The 26,271-nt window shown below is 36.2% G+C and overlaps 7 protein-coding genes across 9 annotated transcripts; 6 read left to right on the top strand and 1 right to left on the bottom strand.

Annotated features, from left to right (window-relative positions):
• LOC125591119 lies at positions 1-5,930 on the top strand. Of its 2 annotated transcripts, none has more exons than XM_048764619.1 (4): positions 1-1,194; positions 1,456-1,686; positions 2,135-2,282; positions 2,801-5,930. In XM_048764619.1, exon 4 carries the CDS (start codon positions 2,806-2,808, stop codon positions 4,075-4,077), a length of 1,272 nt encoding a protein of 423 aa, XP_048620576.1. In that variant the 5' UTR covers positions 1-1,194; positions 1,456-1,686; positions 2,135-2,282; positions 2,801-2,805; the 3' UTR covers positions 4,078-5,930. The 2 variants fall into 2 exon arrangements, 1 of the variants encoding a protein (XP_048620576.1); XR_007327110.1 differs by lacking the exon at positions 1-1,194 and having other exon boundaries at positions 1,241-1,686; positions 2,801-4,399; positions 4,457-5,930.
• A 4,304-nt stretch (positions 5,931-10,234) lies between these two features.
• Positions 10,235-10,549, top strand: LOC125591997 (uncharacterized mitochondrial protein AtMg00300-like). Its single transcript, XM_048766961.1, has one exon. It carries the CDS (start codon positions 10,235-10,237, stop codon positions 10,547-10,549), a length of 315 nt encoding a protein of 104 aa, XP_048622918.1.
• A 1,674-nt stretch (positions 10,550-12,223) lies between these two features.
• On the top strand, positions 12,224-12,982 carry LOC125591996 (secreted RxLR effector protein 161-like). Its single transcript, XM_048766960.1, has one exon. It carries the CDS (start codon positions 12,224-12,226, stop codon positions 12,980-12,982), a length of 759 nt encoding a protein of 252 aa, XP_048622917.1.
• Positions 12,983-15,769: 2,787 nt separating this feature from the next.
• On the top strand, positions 15,770-19,315 carry LOC106415556 (protein NRT1/ PTR FAMILY 5.7-like). Its single transcript, XM_013856305.3, has 4 exons — positions 15,770-15,989; positions 16,074-16,291; positions 16,904-17,448; positions 18,079-19,315. Exons 1-4 carry the CDS (start codon positions 15,854-15,856, stop codon positions 18,959-18,961), a joined length of 1,782 nt encoding a protein of 593 aa, XP_013711759.2. The 5' UTR covers positions 15,770-15,853; the 3' UTR covers positions 18,962-19,315.
• Positions 19,316-19,530: 215 nt separating this feature from the next.
• Positions 19,531-22,106, top strand: LOC106411964 (uracil phosphoribosyltransferase, chloroplastic). 2 transcript variants are annotated; one of them, XM_048764618.1, is made up of 13 exons: positions 19,531-19,788; positions 19,862-19,963; positions 20,303-20,381; positions 20,543-20,601; positions 20,684-20,761; positions 20,866-20,947; positions 21,034-21,082; positions 21,160-21,221; positions 21,358-21,425; positions 21,498-21,553; positions 21,646-21,693; positions 21,814-21,912; positions 22,002-22,106. In XM_048764618.1, exons 1-12 carry the CDS (start codon positions 19,654-19,656, stop codon positions 21,863-21,865), a joined length of 870 nt encoding a protein of 289 aa, XP_048620575.1. In that variant the 5' UTR covers positions 19,531-19,653; the 3' UTR covers positions 21,866-21,912; positions 22,002-22,106. The 2 variants fall into 2 exon arrangements, with proteins under 2 accessions (XP_048620575.1, XP_048620574.1); XM_048764617.1 differs by having other exon boundaries at positions 21,814-22,106.
• A 312-nt stretch (positions 22,107-22,418) lies between these two features.
• LOC106382783 (40S ribosomal protein S21-2) lies at positions 22,419-23,472 on the top strand. The gene is made up of 4 exons (XM_013822843.3): positions 22,419-22,590; positions 22,868-22,941; positions 23,028-23,160; positions 23,273-23,472. The coding sequence occupies exons 2-4, from the start codon at positions 22,892-22,894 to the stop codon at positions 23,336-23,338; spliced, it is 249 nt and encodes an 82-aa protein (XP_013678297.1). The 5' UTR covers positions 22,419-22,590; positions 22,868-22,891; the 3' UTR covers positions 23,339-23,472.
• A 608-nt stretch (positions 23,473-24,080) lies between these two features.
• On the bottom strand, positions 24,081-26,019 carry LOC106382782 (aldo-keto reductase family 4 member C11). The gene is made up of 7 exons (XM_022708753.2): positions 25,766-26,019; positions 25,627-25,677; positions 25,290-25,366; positions 25,125-25,212; positions 24,771-25,046; positions 24,415-24,663; positions 24,081-24,319 (listed from the first exon to the last, which is right to left on the bottom strand). Exons 1-7 carry the CDS (start codon positions 25,883-25,885, stop codon positions 24,233-24,235), a joined length of 948 nt encoding a protein of 315 aa, XP_022564474.2. The 5' UTR covers positions 25,886-26,019; the 3' UTR covers positions 24,081-24,232.
• Between the last annotated feature and the right edge of the window lie 252 nt (positions 26,020-26,271).

The following is a 26,271-nucleotide window of genomic DNA, read 5'->3' as shown; positions in this document are numbered from 1 at the left end:
GTTCTTCGGATCCAAATATTTTACCCAGACTTACTTTTTTCTACTGATATAAAGAAAAATAAATAAATGTAAAACTAATATGTTTGGCTTATGTTTACATACAATACATAATTATTGGACCATACTTTAAGAATACCAATAAAAATAGTTGGGCGTCGTGTCAATATTTTTGGGCATGTTACAAAATTGACGTAGTTTATAACCAATAACATGTACTTTCTTACAAAAACATATTGGTATATATAATAAAAACATGATAAAATCGATTGAAATAGGTTAGAATTGAAATAATGTGATCACTTCATTTGGTACATGAATTCTGTTTTTCAATCGATTTCGAGAATTTTCTTTTCTTTTAAAGCTTTTTGATTTCTAATTTTTTTTCTAACAATATGATTATGTTTCTAATTCTTGGTTATGAAAACTCTGTAAAGAAAAATAATACTTGGCTAAACTAAAGATCCAACTTTGTGTGTGGTATTTTTCACCTCAGTTTCCTTAATTCATAACTAATCACAATTATTTGTTGTTTTCGTATGCATAAACCTCAACCATGGCCAAGTTCGGCAAATCCGAAACTTTCAATTTCTAAAAACATTCTAATTCCATCATTTTAGTTGATGTGAATCTTAATGATTTTGTAATTTATTTCTTTCAACAATGATATTATTCAGTTCTTGTCCGGACATAACTTCAATTCATTAATACAAACATTAAAAATCCAAAAACTATAAATGATGTGATTAAAAGAAATTAGTATGTGAACACATTAAATTGTCTGCGATAAAGTTAAGAAAATTAGTATGTGAACACATTAATTGCTAAATGCCTACGAAGATAACACGTAAGCATTCTAAAATTGAAATGATTGTGAGGATAACAAGTGTCAATGTGTGTGTGAACACATTTATTGCAAATGCTTCTCTTTTAATATATAATAGATTGGCTATCCCTACAAAATGTAGCTTAAAAGCTCGGCTATGAACTATATTAATGAACAAGGAAAATAAGAGATGTAATCAATTGTTTACAGAGTAAGGCTCGCCCAAAACGAAGCATTGTGTAACTTCTTCACTTCTTTGGTTCCATAGTATTTTGTAGACAATGCTTATGAGCATATATTAGAAAAATATAGCTTGTTAGAAGATATATTCTCTGATGTGTCTAAACCTCGATTCAACCACTAAAAAAAGGGTAATGGGATAAAAAAACCATTTATCCATTGTTCTTTAATTTTCTTTTCATTTCATTGAAAATGAACTATTATACTATATACTCTACGTAAAGTTAATTAAATGTCTCAAAAGTAGAAAATTTTTTTAACTCTGGATTTTATTATTAAACCTTTTAGGTAAAATTTTCTAAAAAACGACAACTATCAAAATAAATGTAGAAAAAAATACACCATTAGATTTAAAGTAAACTAACATACATCTTGATATGATCATGGACCAGTCAAACAAAGAAGATAATGAGAGCATGGATGATCCAGCTGATGGAGGAGCTCTAGCCATATCTGAAGGTCCTATGACTCGAGCCAGAAGCAAGCAACTCAAAAAAGCCATTGGAGGATTACTTAAGACATCACTTAAACAAGAAGAGAGTCTTTGAAGAAGTTTGATCAACCAAGACACACTTACCACAATTCAAGCCATCTCAGCTCCAAGATAGACATCAAATGAGCAAGTAACATATGTGTGCTCTTTTTTCCTATCTTTGGTTTTGTCCCACTGAGTTTTCCAAATATAGGTTTTTAATGAGGCCATATGTTGCTTTCCTATCACTCATTTGATGATCTAAGTTCAAGACTGTAATTTAATTATTTATCTTTGTCGACATGAAGCAGAATTAGGCTGCTAGACTTGAGAATTAAGCTGCCAGACTTGAAAATCCTTATAAGGTTTTATAAGGTTTATTTTCAAGGCTCATTTAGAGACCAAGGAGCCTGTTCCTTGCCTTCTCTATAAATATGTGTCTGAAAACCCTAATAGAACTATCCATCTTTTTATCAAAAACCTTTGTTTTCTCTTTTCTTCTTGCTTGTCGAGTTGATTGAGTGTTGGTGTGTAATATCCAACTTCTGGTGTGTAATATCCAGAGTCTAAGAGCTTCTTATTTGGTGTGTCATATCCAGATCAGTCGCCTAGGAGAATCAAGAGATCATTCATCCCTCTTGTGTCACCATTCGATCCACATACCTTGAGAAACTTGAGTCTTTTGATTCGTTTCTGCAAGGATTATCCCATCTGTTCCAGAGCATCATCCTAGGATCTCATTATGTGGTATCAGAGCAAATCTCTGGACGGAAGTTTCTAAACTATCTATTTCTATTTTCAATTTCGAAATTTTCTTATGAACCCTAGATCTGAAAAAAAAAAAAAATTGAAATTCTTCTTATTGTTTTAGATATGTTCTTGCTTGATCTAAATCTCATCATCTGTTATCATATCATCTCTGATCGTGTGTTGATTGATCTTTTGAAACCTGATCCGTGTAGTGCAAGTTTGATTGATTTCATTTTGATATTTTTCTTTTGAAAAATCTGTGCTTGAATCTGAAATTGAAATCTATCTCTCCATTTTTTGTGTTCTAGTTTCGAAATCAATCTGATCTGATAGGCTTAACATTTATCAATTCCGTTCTGATTAGTTTTGATCTGTTTTAAATCATTGGTTGAGTTTGAATTTGTTCTGAGAATTGTCTAAAGTTTTAAGCTTCAATTTGAATCTCTGATTTTGCAAATTGGTTGTTTGTTTTCTCTGTAGAACTACTTACTGGCTTAGTCTTTCTCTTGTCTCAGGTACCATGGCAGGAGATCAAAAAGGAGAACTCAGCAAGAAGAAAGAAAAGCTTTTTCTTGAAGAATTCACAGCCAGTCTGGATAAAGCCTGCAAAGATCAATTGAGAAAATTCAGACAAGACATACAGCAGCAAAGGAAAGGCAGATCATCCAGAGATGAGTACAAGAAAAGGGAGTTTGATCAGATGGACAGAAACCGGAAGCATGCTGGATTGAAATATCAAATTCCTTCTTTTCATGGTAAGGCTGATCCTGCTGCATATGTGGAATGGGAAGAGAAGATGGAGTTGATTTTCGACTATCAAAGCTATGCTAAAGTAAAGAAGGTTCAATTAGCCACTGCTGAGTTTTGTGGTTATGCTTCAAGCTGGTGGAATCAATTGGTGTCGTCTAGGAGACACTATGGAAAAGAACCTGTTGCAACCTGGCTCAAATTGAGGGCTTTGATGAGTCATAAGTATGTTCCAAGACAATACCACAAGGAAGTACTTCGAAAACAGTCTGAAACAAAGCCATGCTCTTCAAACTCAGTCCAGGAACAACAAGGCAGAATGAGATCAAGTTCAACCAGTGTTATTGGTTTACCTAGCAAGACAACGAGCTGGTTCAGTGAGGAGGACATAAAGAAGTTGTCTCAGGTGATTATGGATGTGGAGAAACAATTCAGGGATACCCATACTACACGTCCATCCTTAGAAGAACAGAACCAGGAGTTAATCACTTCAGTCTCAGAACTTAATTCAGCAGAGCCGGTATCAACTACCTCTATTCAAGGAGATCAAGCCAAAGAATCATCAGTTGCCATTCAGAAAGATGAGCAGCCTGTTCAGAACGTCATGGTTCCTTTCAAACAAGCCATAGTACCAGAAGAGACACCCAGGGAACCACAGACAGCTTGCAAAAAGGGACAACTGATTGTCTTTGATCCGTGTGATCTCCAAAAGACATTCTTGGATACTTTTCTGATCCATCTCTTTGTCTGGAACAAGACCAGAGCAGTAGAGCTTTCAAGACACGAACTGGGCATGGAACATGTTGTATTTGAGCCTGGAGGAGATTTGTGGAATCACAGGAACAATCCCATAGTGATTGAGAAGAAATCGGCAGCAACAACAATTGTTTTTGGTGATCTTTTACCATCTGAAGTTAAAGGGATGCACGTCTCAGCTCAGCAAGAGTTTCACTACGAAACCAATTGGAGAATGTTACCCACTCTTTCCTGGATCCAACAAACCAGACAACGCAATTGGGCTGGAAGGTTACAGATCTACTTGTGAAAACCTGGACCATATGACAGCATACTTATCATCCCTGGAGAGTGCTCTGCTCGTGCTAGAACCAGCTTGGGTAATAAAGAGTTGGAAGCTGATCAAAATGTCTTGCTTCTTGATCATGTCAAGGTGTGGAAGCCACTAGATTTGCAAAAGCTTCAATACCATTTCAGAGATTGTCAAACCAAGAGTGGAGATGGAGATTTCATTAGAGTTAATGGTGAAGTGATTACTGGAGTAGGAGGAGAACTCATGTTTTCTTCTCAAATCAAGGAGAAACCACCAGATGGACTCAGTCTACATCAATCTCCAAATAAACCAACCCGAGGTAATTATCTAGATTCAAAGAAACGAATGAAGCCTGATTTGCTTTCTATTGGTACAGGACAAACAGTTTTGAGTGCTATACTTTTCGAAAGGAGAGGCTATAGTAATGATCAGAGTATCAAGAATGGATCCTTGGCTAAATTGGAGATGCAACAATCAAATCTTGGAAGCTGTCTAGCCGCCAGCTTTGACATAGGAGCAGTCCGAGGATCATATCTCAGCAACCAGAAGGAATTAAGCAACAAACTCAACTGCCATGGAAACTTAACTCATCATGGTCTCACGTCGAATTGGAATCATGTCCAAAGGTTCTCAAATGAAAGAGTTATGGGCTCTACAAGTCGGGTGATTCTGTGTTTGCTTTGTCTGAACTTTTCTGAGTTTAGAACATCTCAATCCTATCTATGGCGACCAGGTGAGCATGCTAAAGTAAATAATCATGTTTTCAAAAGTTCTTTATTTAATTACACAGATATGATGCACTTGTTTTTGTCAAAAGAGTCATGTGCAGATTATATGAAAGCTTCGAAGCATACAAAGGGAAAGAACAAGCGTGAGGAAGACAAACGTTTCAAGCCGCCTGATCTAAGCCAGGAGAGACATCAGGACGTCATTTGCTTCATCCTCATCAAAGAAGCACTTCCAGATACAGCATACAAGCCAAAACCGAGCAGAAACAAATTTGGAATAAGATTATTACTCTATGATAACTTTTCATTTGCTAACTTGCATTGTTTCAATGTATCAGGTTTGAATAATGAATCTGGAACTAAATGGATAAATGCCTTCTACATATCCGAACCAGTCAGCAATAATGCCTATCAAAGAGGCTTGCAAGGTAAGTGTAATCTGATTATAAACTCTGATGTTACTGACTTGGTCCCTTCTATTGCAGGTAAGATAGATTTGAGGACAAATCCTTTTCAAGAGGGAGGGGATGATATAATCATGGACCAGTCAAACAAAGAAGATAATGAGAGCGTGGATGATCCAGCTGATGGAGGAGCTCTAGCCATATCTGAAGGTCCTATGACTCGAGCCAGAAGCAAGCAACTCAAAGAATCCATTGGAGGATTACTTAAGACATCACTTAAGCAAGAAGAGAGTCTTAGAAGAAGTTTGATCAACTAAGACACACTTACCACAATTCAAGCCATCTCAGCTCCAAGATAGACATCAAATGAGCAAGTAACATATGTGTGCTCTTTTTCCCTATCTTTGGTTTTGTCCCACTGGGTTTTCCAAAGATAGGTTTTTAATGAGGCCATATGTTGCTTTCCTATCACTCATTTGATGATCTCAGTTCAAGACTGTAATTTAATTATTTATCTTTGTTGACATGAAGCAGAATTAGGCTGCTAGACTTAAGAATTAAGCTGCCAGACTTGAAAATCCTTATAAGGTTTTATAAGGTTTATTTTTAAGGCTCATTTAGAGACCAAGGAGCATGTTCCTTGCCTTCTCTATAAATATGTGTCTGAAAACCCTAATAGAACTATCCATCTTTTTATCAAAAACCTTTGTTTTCTCTTTTCTTCTTGCTTGTCGAGTTGATTGAGTGTTGGTGTGTAATATCCAACTTCTGGTGTGTAATATCCAGAGTCTAAGGGATTCTTATTTGGTGTGTCATATCCAGATCAGTCGCCTAGGAGAATCAAGAGATCATTCATCCCTCTTGTGTCACCATTCGATCCACATACCTTGAGAAACTTGAGTCTTTTGATTCGTTTCTGCAAGGATTATCCCATCTGTTCCAGAGCATCATCCTAGGATCTCATTACATCTATTTTGCGTATAAATGAATAAAGTTTTTTCATATAAAAGCTTCATATTTGCTTCTGGAATAATTGAATCAAGAGAGATAATCTTCGTATTAATCCAAAACATCACACTTCAGACTGAATTGAAAACAATTGTCACTCTCATTTTAATACTCCAATAAGAGTCACCGAGACAAGACAACTCTTTATATTGCTCTATTGATAATAACAGAGTCAAAGAGATTACTGTTCCATATAATTTCATGATGCATTTCAAAGTAACCATAGTTTACAGCAAAAACTCTATCACCATCAAATGAAGAACCATCAACAATTAAAGCTGGTAAGACCCATCGCCACCATCCGTAGTAGATCTATCAATTACCTTTTCTAAACGGTTCAATCGAACCGAATTTTTTGTCTTACCAAATCTATTGGAAAAAAACATACAAAAAACATTAAAAACTTTGTCACATTTAAAATAAATAGGCAATCAAACAAACGAAGTGACCCGAAAAAATGACCAGAAATAAAGAAAATAAAAAAAAGAAGCAAAACGAATCAAACAGGCCGAAGTTGGAGCTATAGAAGTCTCCGACCATCGGCTTGAAATTATAAAAAAAAATCTCTTTATTTCTCTCTTCACGGCTAGGGTTTTTGTGTATGTTTGGCTTGGATTTATAAAGAAAATCGTTTTCTTTCTCTCTTGATGACTAGGGTTTTTGCGTATGTTTTTATTAGTTTTGAAATAGAAAATTTTTTGTACACAAAATATATTCTAATATTATTTTAATTTGAAGCTAAAGAGGCAATGATCCAGGATCTCCTATAACCTTGCTGTCTCCACTTAGTTGTTTTTGTTGGAATTGCTTATAGTCATAGATAATGAGAAGCAACCAATGGTGGTATCAGCACTATGTGAAAAGGTAAAATCCACTTTCCTCAACCACAACCTCAGATTTCCATTAATTTTCATACATGAAGAGTTGACTCTTAATTCAAACAATAATTATTTTTAATTACTATTGAATCCTTACTTAAAAATTCAAAATTTGGGAATGATGTATTTGGTTTTGGTAGCATATCCATTAAAGATTCACAACTTTCTCCTGGCGATGATCACCAATAAGCTAGCAACAGCCACTTAAAACTCATTAATTAAAAGTTTAAAACTTGAATTGGTCTAGTAACTCCCTAACCACATATCTATATGAGGATTTCTAGAAAAGCTATATGGATCACTCTAGAGTCTAGAAGTAGAGGATAATGATCGTATAAATGTCATTAAATTGGATGGGGGTTACAGTATTAAGCATAATTGACCCACTAATTAATTAACATGTGATTATTACTGTTACAGTTGGAGCTATATGATTATGCTTAAGTGTGTCTCTTCTTTTTCATCCTTTATCGTGAGTGATTATAGATTTATAGTAGTAATAGTGTAGAATACTGATCGTTATAACGTCATGAATTTGGATCGGGGTTACAGTATAAGCATAATTAATTAACATGTGATGGTTACTATTACAGTTGAAGTTATATGATTATGCTTAAGTGTGCCTCTTCCTTTTTTCCTTTCTCGCAGACTTAAAGTAGTACTAGAGTACAATACTGATCGTGAAATGTGGTGGTAGTGGTTAACAACGCCATTAATAGATGAGATGATAGTGATAAAAAATACTACATTCTTTCCCGAAAGTAAAATGTTTTAGATTTTTTCCTTGTTCAACAAAGATAGATTTTCTATATTGTTAAGGTGCTTTTTTATACTTTTGAGGAACATTAAATGAGAATATTTGAATTGATTAAATTTCATTGGTGGAAAGTTATTGGAAAGTGTATAATCAAGTAAAAAATAAATTAAATAATAAACATTTATTAAATTCTTAATAAGCGTGCATACTCTAGAAAATCTTACTTTCAGGAACAGAGGAAGTAATTTTCAAATATGGCGGCAAAATATTTTTGTCATTGCTGAATTTTAGGTATGATCCTACCTATTTTTGGGTAATATCTACCTAACTAAGGACTTTTTTACTCAATCATGGAGTTGAGATTGGTTTTGAAGTAATTAAAGAATGAAAATTGTTGTTTTACGAAGTTTATATAGTTTTACTGGTCTTGTTTGTCCTCCAATGAGACTTCAGGAACCAGTGGTTCAAACGCTGTTTAAGAGGAAATTAGTCAAATTAAAAAGGTTGTTGTATTATTGTATTGACATTAATAATAAAAATCTGCATGAGTTTACAAGGGGTTTGTTTCTCTATTCGGGACTACGTCAGAGACTACGTCAAAGAATCTGTCAGGGACTTCGTCAAGATTTAACGATGGAAATCAAATAAGATCGCATAACTTAAACCAAGACAAAGACATCATATTAGGAAAAGAAAATATCACTTTTATGGAGTTATGGAAGTTGATAGGTTCCTTGAAATATTATTTTCATTGTTTATAGAAGTTGCAAGTATTTTGAAATATTTTCTAATAGGTTTATGGAAAATGATGAATGCTCTAATCCAACTAGGTTAATGTAATTGACCTCCACTATATAAGGGGAGCTCGTGTGTTCTCCTCTCCTTTGTCCAAGAAAATACCGAACTTGGTTTGTAAGCTTTGGTTGTGAGAGAGAGAGAGGTTCTATATCTTTGTTCTTAAAATTATAGTGAATTGCCTCTTTACCAGGCCCTAGAGACGTAGCCATTTTAGATGAACTCTGGGTAAACAATTTCTTGTGTCCAAATCTTCTATCTTTTCCGCGTTCTTCTTATGTTCTCCATTATTCTGCAAACACATACTTTCTAACTTACATCGGCGAGTGTGTCAGAGAGTGTGTCACGAGTTTGTGTGTTTGATTCTGGTTTAAGGTCAAACTGTTCTTGCCATTGTGGTTTCAACAAAGTGGTATCAGAGCTAGGTTGGTGGGTGTCAATGGCGAATGCAAGAATTGAGGTGGAGCGGTTTGATGGGAAGGGATACTTCTCATTGTAGAATAAGAGGATGCTAGCACATCTGTTTGTCCTTGGTTTAAAGGATGTATTAGAAGAGTCTATGTCACCTTCTGTATCAGTGATTCGGAAGATGAAGACGAATATGTTTACATGAAGCGGTTGGTGAAAGAGGAAGTCGAAAGGCTTGAAAAATCAGAGAAGGAGATGAATCTGATCATTCTCAATGTTGGGGATCATGTGTTAAGAAAGATCGAGTTGTGTACATCAGCTGCTTCTACATGGTATACACTGGAGAGGTTATATCTTTCAAGGACTCTACCGAATATAATTCACTTGCAGCACAAATTATATACCTTCAAGATGGTCGATACTCAGAGTATGGTAAAAATATCGATGACTTCTTGAAGATTGTCTCTTACCTATCAAGCGTGAATGTAACTGTGTCAGAGGAGGTACAAGCGATTCTGCTCCCGAATTCGCTTCCTTCACGGTTCAACTCTCTTAAGAAAACACTTAAGTACAACAAGGATACATTGTCATTGGAAGAGGTGACAAGTGCAGCAAGGTCTAAAGATCAGGATCTCAAGACATCTACGGCTTCACATGATAATGGTGAAAGATATTATGCTAGAGGAATGACTGAGAAGAAGGATCCTGTGAGCAATGATAAGGGCAAGTCTAGATCGAGCTCAGGGTCTAGGATAACTTGCTGGTTCTTCAAGAAGCAGGGACACACTAAAAAGGAGTGTTATGCATACAAGAAGAAGTATGGCAGAGGAGAAGACGAGGCTGAGGCATCGGTTGTGATAGATCCTGATTTAGAGGATGATGCACTGTCGGTAGGAGATATGTGGCATCATGATAAGTGAGTGATTGATTCTGGATGTTCCTACCATATGACGTGTAGGAAGGATTGGTTTCACATGTTCTAGGAGCTGACTTCGGGACAAGTTCTTCTTGGTAAGGATTGTGCGGTTTGAGTGCAAGGGATTGGTACAATTAACATCAAAGCTTATGGCGGTTATGTGAAGACACTCACGAAGGTCAGGTATATTCTAGAATTAAGAAGGAACTTGATATCTACTAGAACCTTGGATATTTTAGGCTTTGAGCACAGTGACAGACATGGGAAGACTAGTTCTTCTGGGAATGTTGTGTGGGTCATTGCACTTGTTAGATGGTGAGCCTGTGTCAGGTGAAGTTAACAGCAGTGTCATGAAGAAACCATCTAAGGATGAGACAGTCTTGTGGCATAGACGTCTTGGGTACATGAGTATGAAGAATCTACAGATTTTAACCCGGAAAGAGGTGATCGATAAGAGGAGGATTGGTGTTTTGGAGTTCTGTGAGAGCTGTGTGATGGGGAAGCAGAAAAGATTAAGCTTCAACATTGGGAAACATGATACATGTGAAGCTCTGAGGTATGTACAAGATGATTAATGGGATTTCCAAATGTGACGCCAAGTCTGTCAGGAAAGCAATACTTTCAGTCTATTATTGATGATTACACAAGGAAGGTCTGGGTTTATTTCTTAGCTGAAGGAGAAGCATTTAGCAAATTCTGTGAATGGAAGAAGTTGGTGGAAAATCAAGTCAAGAAGAAGGTATGTTGTCTGAGAACATATAATGGACTTAAATTCTGTAATGCAGAGTTTAACAACTTCTGCAAGCACCATGAAATCAAGAGACATAAGACATGTGCACATACACCACAGCAGAACGGTGCAGCTGAACGTATGAACATGACTCTGATGGAGAAGGTGATATGCTTTCTGGTTGAGTCGGGTTTAGAGGAAAAATTTTGGGCTGAAATGGTGTCTGCGTTAGATGGGAACATTCCGAGGAACTTTGGTTGGGCAAGAAGCTTGGTTATCTGCACCTGAGAAGATTTGGATCAGTGGTTTACGTCCATGCAGATCAACGAAAGCTCAAGGCCATGGCTAAAAAGGGAATCTTCGTCAGTTATCCATCAGGTGTGAAAGGATACAAAGTTTGACTTCTTTAAGAGAAGAAGTGTGTTATTAGCAGGAATATAGTATTTATAGAAGATAAGGTCTAAAAGGATTTGAACGTCTGCGAGATAAAAACAGATGACACAGAAGAGTTAAGAAATCAGACTATGCTGGATGATCAGGTGGAGCTGTTGACGAAACAGCTGAATAAGCTATTGACGTAGATGAAGAAGGTGAAAGTCTTGAAGGATATTAGTTAGCCAGGGATAGAGTTCAGAGAAGAATAGTGCCACCTGCACGGTACTCTGACTCGGAGGATATAGCAGCGTTTGCGTTATATGTAGCTGATGACTTATGTGCTGAGGAACCTCAAGACTATCATGGAGCGATGAACAACAAAGAGAGAAGGCAGTGGGATGAAGCATGTGGTGAAGAGATGACTTCACTGGATAAGAACCATACTTGAAAGCCTGTGAGAAGGCCTAGTAAGCGTAAGGTGATAGGCTGCAAGTGGGTATTTAAACTGAATTCTGGTATACATGGTGTTGAGAAGCCTAGATTCAAAGCTCGGTTAGTTGCTAATGGATACTCTCAGAGAGAGGGTATTGATTATCAAGATGTGTTTTCACCCGTCGTGAAACATTTATCCATAAGGTTCATGTTGTCAATTACAGTGAATCTGGATTTGGAGCTTGAGCAACTTGATATAAAGACTATGTTTCTTCATGGTACACTTGAAGAAAATATTTACATGAAGCAACCAGAGGAATTTCAGGTTTAAGGAAAGGAAGATCACGCTTGTCTACTTCAGAATGCTCTTTATGGACTAAAGCAGGCACCAAGACAATGGAACAAGTGTTTTGATTAGTTTGTGGTTAGTCATGGATTTTGTAGAGAGTGAATATGATCATTATGTTTACATCAAGGAGGTAACCAAAGATACATACATCTATTTGTTGTTATATGTGGATGATATGTTCGTTACGTCAAGGGATGCAACAGAGATCAGAAAGGTAAAGAAGCTACTTAACAGCAGATTTGAGACGAAAGACTTGGGTCCAGCAAGGCAAATTCTGGGGAAGGATATTGAGAGAGATAGTGGAAAGGAGATTCTGACACTATCTCAATCTGATTTATCAAGAAGATTCTCAGGGTATTCGACATGGATGAGTCAAAGAGTGTGTCAACACCTGTTAGTGCACATTTCAAATTGTCTACCATAGTAGATGATGAAGCAGAGACAAGTATGGATGATATTCCTTATGCTAATGCTATTGGACACATAATATATGTTATGATAGGCACGAGGTGTGATCTGGCGTATGTGTTGGAGTTGGTTAGCAGATTTATGAGTAAGCCTGGTATGGTTCATTGGACTGCGGTTAAGTGGGTATTAAGCTACCTGAAGGAAACACAAAATCTGAAACTGTGCTTTAGGAAGAATGAGATGTTTAAGGTTGAAGGTTTATGTGATTCTGATTTTGCCTCAGATCTGGACAAGAGAAGGTCGATCTCAAGTTATGTTTTCATGGCTGGTGGGAATACAATCAGCTGGAGATCAAGTCTACAAAGTATAGTGGCTCTGTTAACGACTGAAGCGAAGTATATGGCGCTAGTTGAAGCGGTTCAAGAAGGAATGTGGTTAAGGGGCTTGGCGGAGGAGCTTGGATTCAAGAAAGACAAAATGGAGATATCGTGTGACTCTCAAAATGCATTGTGTCTAGCAAAGAATAATGTGTATCATGAGAGGACTAAGAACATCAGCAGAAAGATGCACTTCATCAGGGATATTATCGCTCAAGGTGATATAAGTGTGAAAAAGATATGTACTTATAAGAATCCTGCTGATATATTAACCAAGGTTGTTCTGGTTAAGAAGTTTGAGGAAGCGGTAGACTTCCTTGGGATGTCCGAACTCTGAGGAGCATTCGGCATCGCCCGGAAAATCATGGGTTTGCTTAACCTAAGTAGTGGATCATGTTTGATGTTATCAATGTGGAGTTTGCTGGGATTTGGGACTACGTCAGAGACTACATCAAGGAATCCGTCAAGGACTTCGTCAGAATTTGGTGATGGAAATCAAATAAGATCGCATAACTTAAACCAAGACAAGGACGTCATATTAGGAAAAGGAAATATCATTTTTATAGAGTTATGGAAGTTGATAGATTCCTGGAAATATTATTTTCATGGTTTATGAAAGTTACAAGTATTTTGGAATATTTCCTAATTGGTTTATAGAAAGGGATGAATGGCCTAATCCAACTAGGTTAATGTAATTGACTCCCACTATATAGGGGAAGCTCGTGTGTTCTCCTCATACTTTGTCCAGGAAAAGACCGAGCTTGGTTTGTAAGCTTTGGTTGTGAGAGAGAGATGTTATATATCTTTGTTCTTAAGATTATAGTGAATTGTCTCCTTGTCAGGCTCCAGAGACGTAGACATTCTAGGTGAATTCTGGGTAAAGAATTTTTTGTGTCCAATTTTCTATCTTTTCCGCGTTTTTCTTTTGTTTTCCATTATTCTGCAAACCCGTACTTTCTGACTTACATCGGCGACTGTGTTAGGGAGTGTGTCGCGAATTTGTGTGTTTGATTTTGATTTAAGATCAAACTGTTTTTGCCATTGTGGTTTCTAACACTTTTGTAGATATTAAGGATCAGATCCTATACGCTACAAGGGGTTTCTCCAGAATCTTCTGGACCAAAGTTTTGGTAATTTGGAATCATGTGAACGAGAAGTTTTGTGTGATGATTCTAAATTTTTACTCTCTACTCTTACTCTTAGAAGTCTATGTCTTGGTGGTAGCCAAGAGGGAATCTACACTACAGGCATCAAATCAATATGATATATAGATTCTTCAGAATCCATAAGATTTTCGTATTTTATTTGCACAGCGACAAATCCATGTTAAGATTCTTTTGAGGTACAACTAAGAGCACTTCCATGAAGATTTTAACATTGATTTAATTTTAAAAAGGAAAAAAAATATAAAGAGTGATGTCTCAAATGAAATAACATTAGAACTCTATCAGATATTTAATTTATAAATGATATTTTCTCGTTGGTTTTGCGGATACGGGTGATTGCGGTATCAAGTGTTATTAAGCGTTTTGTATGACTGACACACCATTTAAAAATTGTTGCATTTGCGAAATATTTGTGACTGGTTAAGTATAAGATATTGTAATGGTTTAATAATAAATTACCAATATTAACATATTATAACATTATAAAAATATAAAAACATACTATTGTAATAAAATATAATAATTATCAATATAATATGATTAATAATAATATTATGTTTATTTATTTTATTTTTTTAATTAGTTGAAAGTTATAATTTTAATTACATTTTTTGAAGATTCATATTAAACTTTTAAAAGAATATTTTGTTTCGTTTTATATATATGTATATCTTTATATATGTATGTATGTATATTAATTTTAAAAAATTCTAATGAATAGTTAGTTATTTTAAAGTTTTTATAAAACAAATTATGATAGTGTTTGTGAATTTAAATTAATACATAAAATATGTATATAATTTTATTTATAATATTTCCATTTTAAATTTTAAATTTTTAAATTTTTTAATATTTTTGAAAAAAAATTATATTTATTTATCCATCTGCAACACTCTGCAACCGCAAACGCTAGTTGGAACAATCTTTTGATTTTAAGAGGTTCAGAGCGGCTTGAAACGATTTTTAACGGTTTATATGATTGTTGCGAAACGCTGTCAACCGCTACCAACCGAAAAAATTGTGTTTGTGGGTGGTAGTGAAGAAACCAGTCAAACCCTTAAAGACCTGACTAGGAGTTATAACTTTAGATCTTTTGATATAGAACTAATTATGTTAATTTTGATTGTGACTGTAATTATTTTATTTTGGTTGTGGATTTGAGAATTTAACGATTTATTTTAATTTTTTAAAAAAATTAGTTATTTTACTTTTTTATAGACATATTTTGTAGCCTTAGAAATCTTTTATAGAACATGATTGGAAAACATTTGTATTTTAGAGGAAAAAAGATTGGTTGTGGAGAGACGGTAAAACACTTTTAAAGCATTTAACAATCAAGCCTTGAAACTTTAGTTTTTGTTTCACTTTTGGTTGGAGTCTAAATTTATTTATTGGCTTTTTAGCTCAAAGTTGTTGAACAAAAATCACAAATGGTCATCAAATCTATAGTGTTCAAAAAAAGGTCATCAAATCTCTCTGATTTAGTTCATTCAAGTTCATAGAACACTTCGATCATAATGTGATCCAATTCTTCGATTTGATCTTAATTCTAGCTCTTTTAAACTTTGGAGTTAATAGAAATTTCAACTTCTATTAATGAGACTCGTGAGGTCCACAGAGCCACAGAAATTACAATCTGAAAGTGATCGATTGGAAAAGATGTGTACCACATCACACCGAAATTTGTACTTATCTGAACCTAATCGAAACTTCACTATCATTTTACTTCCATGTATTTATTGTATAAACTTTAGTACTAAAACTATCGTGTGAAACTAAATGTAAGCCTTTTATGTACGTATTTATTAAAGAACCAGAATAGTACCTAAGTTCTTGCGTACGTGTCTTCTTTTGTCAACTTAACTTGTCCTTTTCGTGGTTAATTCCTTTGAGAGAATCTCGAAGCACTAAACAAGAAGACTCAACATAGCGAATGTTATCCATTATAAAGAGAACCAAGCTTGCTTCTCCACAAACACATTACACATCAACAATCCTCTCTCTCTTACAGACTCACTCAATCTCTCTCAATACAAAAAGTTATGGAGCAGAGAAAGAATGATATAGAGTCATACGATGATCAACAAAAATGGGTTCTTGATTCTTCTCTCGATAGTAGAGGGGAGATTCCGGTTCGGGCTAGAACCGGAGCCTGGAGAGCTGCACTCTTCATCATTGGTTTGTATATAAACTTTGTGTAGAGACCTCTTGTATTAAATGTGTACAATATAATCTTATGGTTTGATATATGTGTACATGCAGCAATCGAGTTCAGTGAGAGGCTAAGTTACTTTGGGATCTCGACGAGCTTAGTGGTCTACTTAACGACCATTCTTCACCAAGATCTTAAGATGGCTGTACGAAATGCAAACTACTGGGCTGGTGTCACCACTTTAATGCCTCTTCTTGGAGGCTTCGTCGCCGATGCTTATATCGGCCGCTATGCCACTGTCCTACTTGCAACCATCATCTACCTTATGGTAATATCTTGTACTCGGAAAATTGATACTGAGTTCAATATTTAAAATACAAACCTTATTTATTTATTTAGTTTGTTGAAAACCTTATTTATATACATTTTTTAGTTGTTTTGGTGGTGGGCCTTTTGTATATAGTAGCATATCTTGCATACATATATTCTCATAACCGGTTCAATAATACTCCAAAATGTTAGAACTGTTATCGATATTTTATATCCAAACTGTCTGTTAGCATGTGCTACTGATGGATTCGAACAAAACTGTTTAAAAATATTTGGGACCCTTGTTTAAAAAAATTCTGACAGTCACGTTCTAATTATATACTTTCTGAAACATCTTTAAATCAGTTATATACTTTGTTTATGTTATATAATTTGAGATCAGTCAAAGCTTGATGGTTTGTTTCTCTTGTTTTCTTATGTTTATATTATTTCTGATAATACATATTTTATAGGTTTTTTCATCAAAACATATTTTATAGGTACGTTTGAGAGGGTCACGTTTTAAATATGTACATTGTTTATAGTATTGTTTGATTTGAGATCAGTCAAAGCTTGATGGTTTGTTTCTCTAATTTTCTTATATTTGTTGAATTTATTTTTCAATGTACAGGGATTGATTCTGTTAACATTGTCTTGGTTTATACCGGGATTGAAACCTTGTCATGAAGAAGTGTGTGTTGAACCAAGGAAAGCCCACGAAATAGCGTTCTTCATTGCAATATACTTAATCTCCATAGGCACTGGAGGTCATAAGCCATCCCTTGAGAGCTTTGGAGCTGACCAATTCGAAGACGACCATCCTGAAGAACGGAAGATGAAAATGTCTTACTTTAACTGGTGGAGCGCCGGTCTATGCGCTGGTGTTTTAACCGCCGTGACTATAGTCGTCTATATAGAGGACCATATTGGTTGGGGTGTGGCTGGTATCATACTCACCGTAGTCATGGCTATTTCGCTTTTGGTCTTCCTTATTGGTAAACCGTTCTATCGTTATCGAGCACCTTCTGGTAGCCCATTGACACCGATGTTGCAAGTCTTTGTTGCTGCCGTTGCTAAAAGACACCTTCCCCGTCCCAATGATTCTTCTCTTCTTCATGAGTTGTCTAGAGAAGAGTATAGTAAAGGACGGCTTCTTTCCCGCACAGAAAAGCTCAAGTAAGTTTACGAGTTACAACTATATATATGTTCAATTTTGGTTTAGGTTCGGTTTTGGTTATTGAACAGCAATACCTACTAAACAAAGTAAAATATAATATAATCTACTGATTTGTTACATATTCTATTTGAATTCATTTTTTTCAAAATACAAATCTAGTTTTTTGTTTAAATGGTTCGTGATTTTTTTTTTTGTCGAATTAACTCAGAGTCGGGTTAGAAAAGAACAAACGGTGCAACTGCTCCAGAGCCCAACATGATGTCCCAATATAATAATAATTATGAGCCCTGATTTTGGTATATAATATATGTAAATTATATATATATATATATATTTGTAAGTTTTTAACTGTTTAAAAATGCCCAAGAATCATTTGATGTAAATGTTTTTGTTTCCATCACAATTCTTTTGAAAAGTATTAGTTATAAAGTTGTACATATTTTTTTTATATATATAACTGTAGAGGCACTTTTTTTTTGCAGGGATGAATTTAGTTTTGGCTTTAACTTTTAAGATTATACTGGTTTTGTTTTTATTTTTAGTTGTTTATCAGGATTAAACACTTAATTTCCAACTATAACATGTTTCTTTTACATCCATACATGAAACTAATTTTATACGGTTTTCAGATTTTTAGACAAGGCATCCATCATCGAAAACCGAGGAAGCGATAATGCTATGGCCGAGAAGGAGAGTCCATGGAAACTAGCAACGGTAACAAAAGTAGAAGAACTGAAGCTACTCATCAACATGATTCCAATCTGGTTCTTTACATTAGCCTTTGGCATATGCGCTACTCAAAGCACAACATTCTTCATCAAACAAGCCATTATCATGGACCGACACATAGGTCACAGCTTCATAGTTCCTCCATCTTCCATATTCGCCCTCGTAGCTCTCTCCATGATCATCTCCGTAACAGTCTACGAGAAAATCCTCGTGCCTCTTTCGAGACGCCTTACTGGAAAAGAAAGAGGTATTAGCATATTACAACGAATTGGAACCGGTATGGTTTTTTCATTACTCGCCATGATCATTGCTGCTTTAGTTGAGAGAAAAAGATTGGATTATACTAAGCAACATCACGTGCCCATGAATGCTATATGGTTAGCTCCTCAATTCATAGTCATAGGCATAGCAGACGCTTTTACCCTTGTGGGTCTTCAAGAATATTTCTACGACCAAGTCCCTGATTCAATGAGAAGTTTAGGCATAGGGCTTTACCTTAGTGTGGTTGGTGCGGCTAGCTTTGTCAACAATCTTTTGATGACGGTTACTGATCGTTTAGCTGAGGAAATCTCTGGAAAGACCTTGTTCGGGAAAGATCTTAATAGCAGCCGCTTGGACCGCTTTTACTGGACGCTAGCCGCTTTGACCGCTGCAAATATATGCTTCTTTGTATTTGTAGCCAGAAGATATACTTACAAGAGTGTACAATCAAGTGTGGTTGTTGCTGATGGTGGCGATGACGTTGAGGCACCCTCGGCGCCTAATACTTCGAAGTATACGTAATAACATTGCCATAGGCCTGGTCCAGAGCCGGTCCTTGTTTTGGTGAGGCTACAAACCAAAAATAATAATGATAATGTGACTGGTTATGTATGAACCTCTCACCTCTAACAGAAGAGAGAAGCAATTGACCACTGGAGTAAAGTTGCTTGCGTAATTTGGTGGCCGATATTTTAGTTAGTAATATAAAGGCCGCAAGCCCATACTTCATTGGCTTCTAACAAGGGCCGGTTCTGGCCTGGTCATATGATTACAACTATTTTATGTTCTTTTTGTTGTACTTTTGTTAAGTGTTTTCGTACGCTTATTTATGTAGTGCTGGTTTATGTGGATACTAATAAACTAATGTTATCGACATATCGAAATGTGGACATAAATACCAAACCAAATCAATCTATAACCTTAACTCAACCAACAAAAATAAGAACCGTTTGTATACAAAATTTATTAACTCAAGCAACAAAACAATTCGATGTGGCAGAAAAAAAAAGGCAAAAGATCAATTGCATATAGAAATAAAGCCCAATGGGTTTCTAAGAAAGGAAATATATATAGCCCAATCGTAAATTATTATGACCCCAAATTATTCGGTACAGATTGTGACGGCCGGTTTATTATCCAATTATCCATCGCTGATTACTCTTATCGCCTTTCCAAAATTTCTGGTAAGACCAGAGATTCGAACATCGCCGTGAATGGCGTGCTCAATTAGTAGTAACGCTGTCCGGTGTTACACCGAAACGCTGCGTTTAACTCCCCGACAACAACAACAATGCGGCCGCGTAAAGCCTACTCCTTCCTCTTTCGTCTCCTTTAATTCCTCCAATCAGGTATCAACCACTATTCCAACAATGCTCACTCGAACTGAATATTCATTTTGATTTCGAATTTCGAATTCTACAGACTCTGGGTGCTTCTCCTTCGCCTGTTCCCCGGCGGAGTATTCCGGTTAGAGCCAAAGTGGCGGCGTCGGAAGGCTCCATTACCGAAAGCAATAGGATGCTGGTAAAATTGACTCCGATTAATAAGATTTTGTTTTAATATATTTAGAGAATTAATAAACATTTTTAGAACCAACCAGTAGCTGTCAATTGTTTTTAAATAAAAAAACCTTTAAATTCAAATTTAACATGTTCTTACAATTGTCCACCATGAAAGAGAATATAGATGGGGAGCCTCCAGTTTGGTATACTGAGTCTGTTGTTTTAGGTTGATGATAAAAAAAAAAAAAAAGAATATAATTAATGAATGAAAGTCTTAGATCAATAATTGTATTTAAAAAAAAAGAAGAACTAATATATAAAAGTTTTGCGTGGAAAGTTGAATTGAATCATGGTCTTTCAGGTCTTCGTGCCACCACATCCTTTGATCAAACACTGGATCTCTGTCCTGAGAAACGACCAAACTCCTAGTCCCATTTTCAGTGAGTATATAAGATTAGTGTTTTGAGTGTTAGTGGAGATTCTACCACTGTTTGGTTGTCTGCGTTTGGAAATGAGTATTCAGAGACATGTTTTCTGTTTGCTACAGTAAAGTATGTGTCTTTCTTTTAAATCTGAGTTCTTTTGAGCATTCTTCTTTTAGGGAGTGCAATCGCTGAACTAGGGAGGCTATTGATGTATGAAGCATCTCGAGAATGGCTGGTGACATCTCTCTTTTCTTTGTTATGTTTGCTTTATTGTTTCTTGATTTTTTTTTTTCTTTCACTTATGTGATGTGTAAAAGCCAACTGTTGTTGGAGAAATAATGTCTCCAATGGGTGCTGCTTCTGTTGAATTCATTGATCCTAGAGAGCCTATAGCGGTTTGTCTCTTCCCTGAGACTCTCTTGTTTTCAGTATTTTTCTTCTCAATCCAAAGATATTATTAAGACATTTCTTGTTCTTTGGCTTTTGTGACTCTGTGTAGGTTGTTCCGATTTTAAGAGCTGGTCTTGCTCTTGCGGAACACGCGTCAACAGTTTTGCCTGCAAATAAAATATATCACTTAGGTAAAAATATACTTACTATCTGTTGCCTGAAGATAAGATGTCAAAAGAACGTTTAATCTATAGCTTCTCATGTCCTTTCTTACCAGGAATAAGCCGGGACGAGGAAACACTTTTGCCTTCTGTGTATCTAAACAAGTAAGAACTTATCCACATCATTGTGTTGTTAGGACTGAAGCGTCTATATGGTGACAGATTTGATACATGTTCATCAGGTTGCCTGACGAATTTCCCGAAAATTCTCGAGTGTTTTTGGTGGATCCAATGCTTGCTACAGGTTAGGAAATCTTGTAAAAAAATTGCAATGTAGCCACCATCATAGTAGAACAAGTATAGTTAGTGTTTTGATGCGCCTCAGATGTAATACCGAATGTTTCTCTATGCGTTACAACATGGGTTTGTTTGTATTTCAGGCGGTACCATAGTTGCGGCGATGGATCTGTTGAAGGAACGTGGTTTGTCTGTTCAGCAAATCAAAGTGGTAAGCATATATAAACATGTTGGCTGTAGAATAACATATATTATGCTTTATCCTGTATCTCCATGATTACAGATTTGTGCGGTTGCTGCACCTCCTGCACTATCTAAGCTTAATGAGAAATATCCAGGGTATCAATACCGAAAGATTTGACTCTTTAACTTGTTTGAAACCTGGCGGGGGCTTTACTTAACTGTTTTGGTTATTGTTTGCAACATTCCAGGCTTCATGTGTATACTGGAATTATCGATCCTCAAGTCAATGAAAAGGGGTAAGTCAGGCTGGAGTTTTGAAAGTTTGGCTTTCCATTACTGGATTCTTGATTTTCTGTAAGAAAACTAGCATATGGTAAGGAGTTATAAGGTCCTTTATACGTTTATAATGGGATTAGGTTCATAATCCCTGGGCTTGGAGACGCTGGAGACCGCAGTTTTGGGACATGAAAACAAGTTTGAGGTTTTGGTTAAGCTTTTGATGAAGTGATTCTTGTGTGAGTTCTTTAAGTTTTACAGTGACAAATCACTAGATTGATGTTTTTTGGTTTCTTACCGCTGTTTATTGACGTGTCTCCATCTCCAGTTTGATGAGAGGTTTATGATGTAAGAAATCACATGGAGGATATGAATTCCTCATTGTATTACGAAACAAAGAAGAAACTTGTAAACATCAGTTTTGCTTCGTCCAGATTTGTATGTGTATCATTGTTAGTGAGACAACTTTGTCAACAAAACTATTTTTTGGAATAAAAATTGTACGAGAAAATTAAGCGTTATAATCTTGTAATTAGGATGGAGCTACTTGTTTATTTCATTTTATATGTTCCACGTTCTGTGACAAATGAGCGCAAACTAATGAAGTTAGTTGGATGCTAATTGCTGCTATAGAGACTGTTATGCGGTTCAGTTCATTCGATATTAGCTGGAACCGTAATATTTTTGTTTAATTCAACTTTTACGTTCTCATTCGGATTACTAATAAACCGAAAGTATCTTGTATTTAGCTCCGTTCGGTTCGGTTACATATTAAGGGTATAACAGTCAATAACAATCATTTCATATAAACCAAAACCCTAACAGCCCGCGACTATAAATAACATAAATTGCTTCTCAGTCAATTTTTCCATCGCCGCCGCACTGCTCTCTCCGTTTTAGAATCTTCTTCCGCTCAGGTTATCTTCTTAGGCCCTTAATATCCTCCTTCCTGTCATTTTTACCGTGAAACGATCGGAATCATTGCCATATTGATTTCAGAAGTCGGTCCGTATGATTTATAGCTGGCTGTAAATTACTCATTGTAGAATGTTTATCTATTTACTCTGGATGACCTCTGTTAGAAGCTTAAGATTACTCTTCACACCAATGTGCATCTGTTTCTAGCGAATCTTTCTATATTTGAAGACGATATTCTATTGCTCATCAGACCTTTTTTTTTTCCTTAATGATCAGATCGAATTTTCCAAGCTTAAAATCATGCAGAACGAGGAAGGAGTCGTCACTGAGCTTTACATTCCGAGGAAATGGTAAGCTGTTTTATTTTTTTTTCTACACAATGTTGGCTGTTTTGATTAATCTTTAGCTTATTCTTTTTGGTTGGCTAATTTTGTAGCTCGGCGACAAACAGATTGATCACCTCAAAGGATCACGCCTCTGTTCAGCTTAACATTGGTCATCTTGACGCCGACGGTATCTACACTGGCCAGTTCACCACTCTTGCTCTTTGCGGATTCGTCCGTGCTCAGGTTTGTCATATCTCTCCTCCTTTTAATGCTAGTATTGATCTTTCGCAATTGTTTTATCAAAGTGTAATATGATTATTGTGTTTGTCTGTTAACCATTTGGCTGAAATTGCAGGGAGACGCAGACAGTGGCGTCGACAGGCTCTGGCAGAAGAAGAAAGTCGAAACCAAACAACAGTGAGATAGATAGAGACATAGAATCTATAAGCTGTTGCTACTTGTTGTTTTTGCCATGTTTCATTATTGAGTTTTCTCTTTCTGCGAACTCGTATCTTTGTTTAATGATTTATGAAAAATAATTACGTTTTGGTGGCATTTTAATCAGTCCTACAGTTCAACTACATTTTTATTTTCTACACACAAGAGAACTGCTACACAAATCAGTGTCAGGATTTGCAACGGGAAATTGTGAACTTGTGTTGCGTATTATTGCCATCGATTAAAGGCCTGGCTGGTTCAACCGCAGCGGTTGCGGTTGCGGATGCGGGTGGTTGCGGTTTCTAGCGGTTTTAAGAGATTTATACGACTGGTTCTGCGGTTAGAAATTGGTGCGTTTGCGGGATACTTATGACTGGTTAACTACCAAACGCAACAGCGGTTAAATAATAAATTAACAATATTTACATTTTATATCATTATAAAATATCAAAAATAATAATATTATAATAAATATAAAATTTATATTTAGAAAGTTATAGTTTAAACTTTTAATTAGAAAATATTTTCATTTTAAAGTTTTATAATATTAATTAAAATATAATAGACATATTTTAGTATTTTTATAATTCTAATTTAAATTTTTTATTAAATATTTTTATTTTTGTATTTAAATTGTTTTAGAAAAAAAAAAAAAAATTTATCCTCCCGCAACCGCAAACGCTAGCTGGAACCAACTTTTGAATTTATGAGGTTTAGAGCGATTTGGAGCGGTTTGAGCGATTGTTGCAAAACGCCAACAACCGCTACCAACCGCAAAAGCTGCGTTTGCGGGTGGTAGCGGGAAAACCAGTCATATAGAAAAAGGAGGAAATAGTTATGGTTAAGCATTGAAATTCAACAAAAACACATTTTTGAATCATATTTCACCATCCCAAAGCTCTTCAAGTGTCTTGTAAGGACTCATAGTCTCATGAACGAACGATGTACCTTGGACCAACCTAGCCTGCGCAGTTAATACAACAACAACAAAAAACCAATATTTAGACTCTTCGTTGAATCACAATTATGCAGAAGAGATGTGGTTGTGGTTTTACTTGCCTGTTCTATCTGAGAAAACTTGTCAAACATTTCTTTTGGAATTGACCATCCCAGTACATCGAAGTTCTCCCTGATCCTCGCTTCATTTGTGCTTTTGGGAAGCACACTATGACCCATTTGAACACCCCATCGAAGCGCGGTTTGCGCAGGAGACTTACCGATTTCTTTAGCCACCGTTTCCAGGACCGGGCTCTTTAGAACATCTGCTTTCACCCACGTTGTTCCTGGAGAACCCAATGGCGAATACCCCTGCAACAATCAAACACTCTCACGCGTGTATGAAACTGAAGATTTCTGATTCCTTTCCCTTGAGAGACTGTAATGATTTTGGACAATGTTGGGTGGTTCAAACTTACTGACAAGTGAATCCCTTTGGACTTGCAGAACTCATGAAGCTTATGTTGTTGCCATGAAGGGTGACATTCCACCTGGTTTACCGCTGGAGGAACCCGAGCAACCTCCACGAGATCCGAGAGTTTCTTTGTAGAGAAGTTGCTTACCCCAATGGCTCGTGCCTTGCCTGAGTCATACAGTGCTTCCATTGCATTCCATGTGCTAGGAATATCGATAGGCATAATGTTCTCTGGCTTAAACTCAACACTGCCTTTCTTCAACCGAACAGGCCAGTGAATCTGAAAAGAAAGACCAAATAAAATCTCAAATGAAGTATACGAGAGCATAATAAGAGTTCCAGAGAAGCAGATGCTTACTAGATACAGGTCGACATAATCGAGCCGCAGATCCTGTAGAGTTCTGTTCAATGCCTCAGGAACATCCGGTGGGTCAAGCTCAGTCAACCTGTCACGACATAATCAAAGCTAGAGGCTAAACAGACGCAAAGGAAACTGAAAATACGTAAGCTATGAACAAAATACCAGATCTTTGACGTGATGAACAGCTTCTCACGCTTCACTACGCCATCTTCAAACAACTTCTTCAGAACTTTCCCAATCTGCAGTTCCAAAAGGGCCTTATCAGTATCGAATAACACAATGAAGCCAACACACTTTAAAGCTAGTTAACAAGACAATCCTATAACTCTATAAGGATGATCATACCATACTATATAGCATACACTATAGTCCATGAACCTCAATAATCTAGAAGATAATGGAACCTAAAACGCCATCACAGACTAAGCTCAACAGATACCTAATGTAATGTTTAGAAGATAACACAAACTCAGATCGGTGAGGCATATAATGGATTTACCTCAGCTTCGTTGCCATATCTGGAAGCACAATCAATATGCTGATACCCAATCTGCGAAACCAGAAAGATAATGTTTCGATAGTTAGTTATACTCCTGAAACGGATCTTCAATTCAATCACTAAAAATTCTGAGACGAACCTTCACAGCGGCGGCGACGGCGTCTCCCACGACGCCAGGAGCGGCCTGCCATGTTCCGAGACCGACGGATGGGATCTTTGCTCCGGTGTTGAGTTCGAAGGATCCGATATCGTTCGCCATTGTTAGAGACGCAGAGCTTTAGGATTGCGATTATAGATCTCGGTTCTTCTGGGGTTAACCAGATCGATAGAGCGGGAAAATCGTGAGATTTGTTCGTACAGAGGCCAGATTACACACACGTGGATGAATACTAAGGGTGCATTTTCTAAGTTATCTATTACAGAGTGACCTCTTGCCTAATTAACCCACTAATTAGTAATTACAACTGTTTAAAATTCAATGGAAATACCAAAATAAACTAAAATTAATTTATATCTGAACAGAACCGGAATAAAACCATAAATATTTTAAAGTTCATAATAAAAATACAAAATAAAATCTGGGTAAATATTCAAAAAATATTTATTTTGAATAAATATTTGATTAACTAAAAAAGAATTAAATTT

This window comes from Brassica napus, chromosome C8, assembly GCF_020379485.1.
Source record: "Brassica napus cultivar Da-Ae chromosome C8, Da-Ae, whole genome shotgun sequence".
NCBI lineage: Eukaryota > Viridiplantae > Streptophyta > Magnoliopsida > Brassicales > Brassicaceae > Brassica > Brassica napus.
Note: the sequence above shows the minus strand (reverse complement) of the source record. Positions and strands in the feature narration are given on the sequence as shown.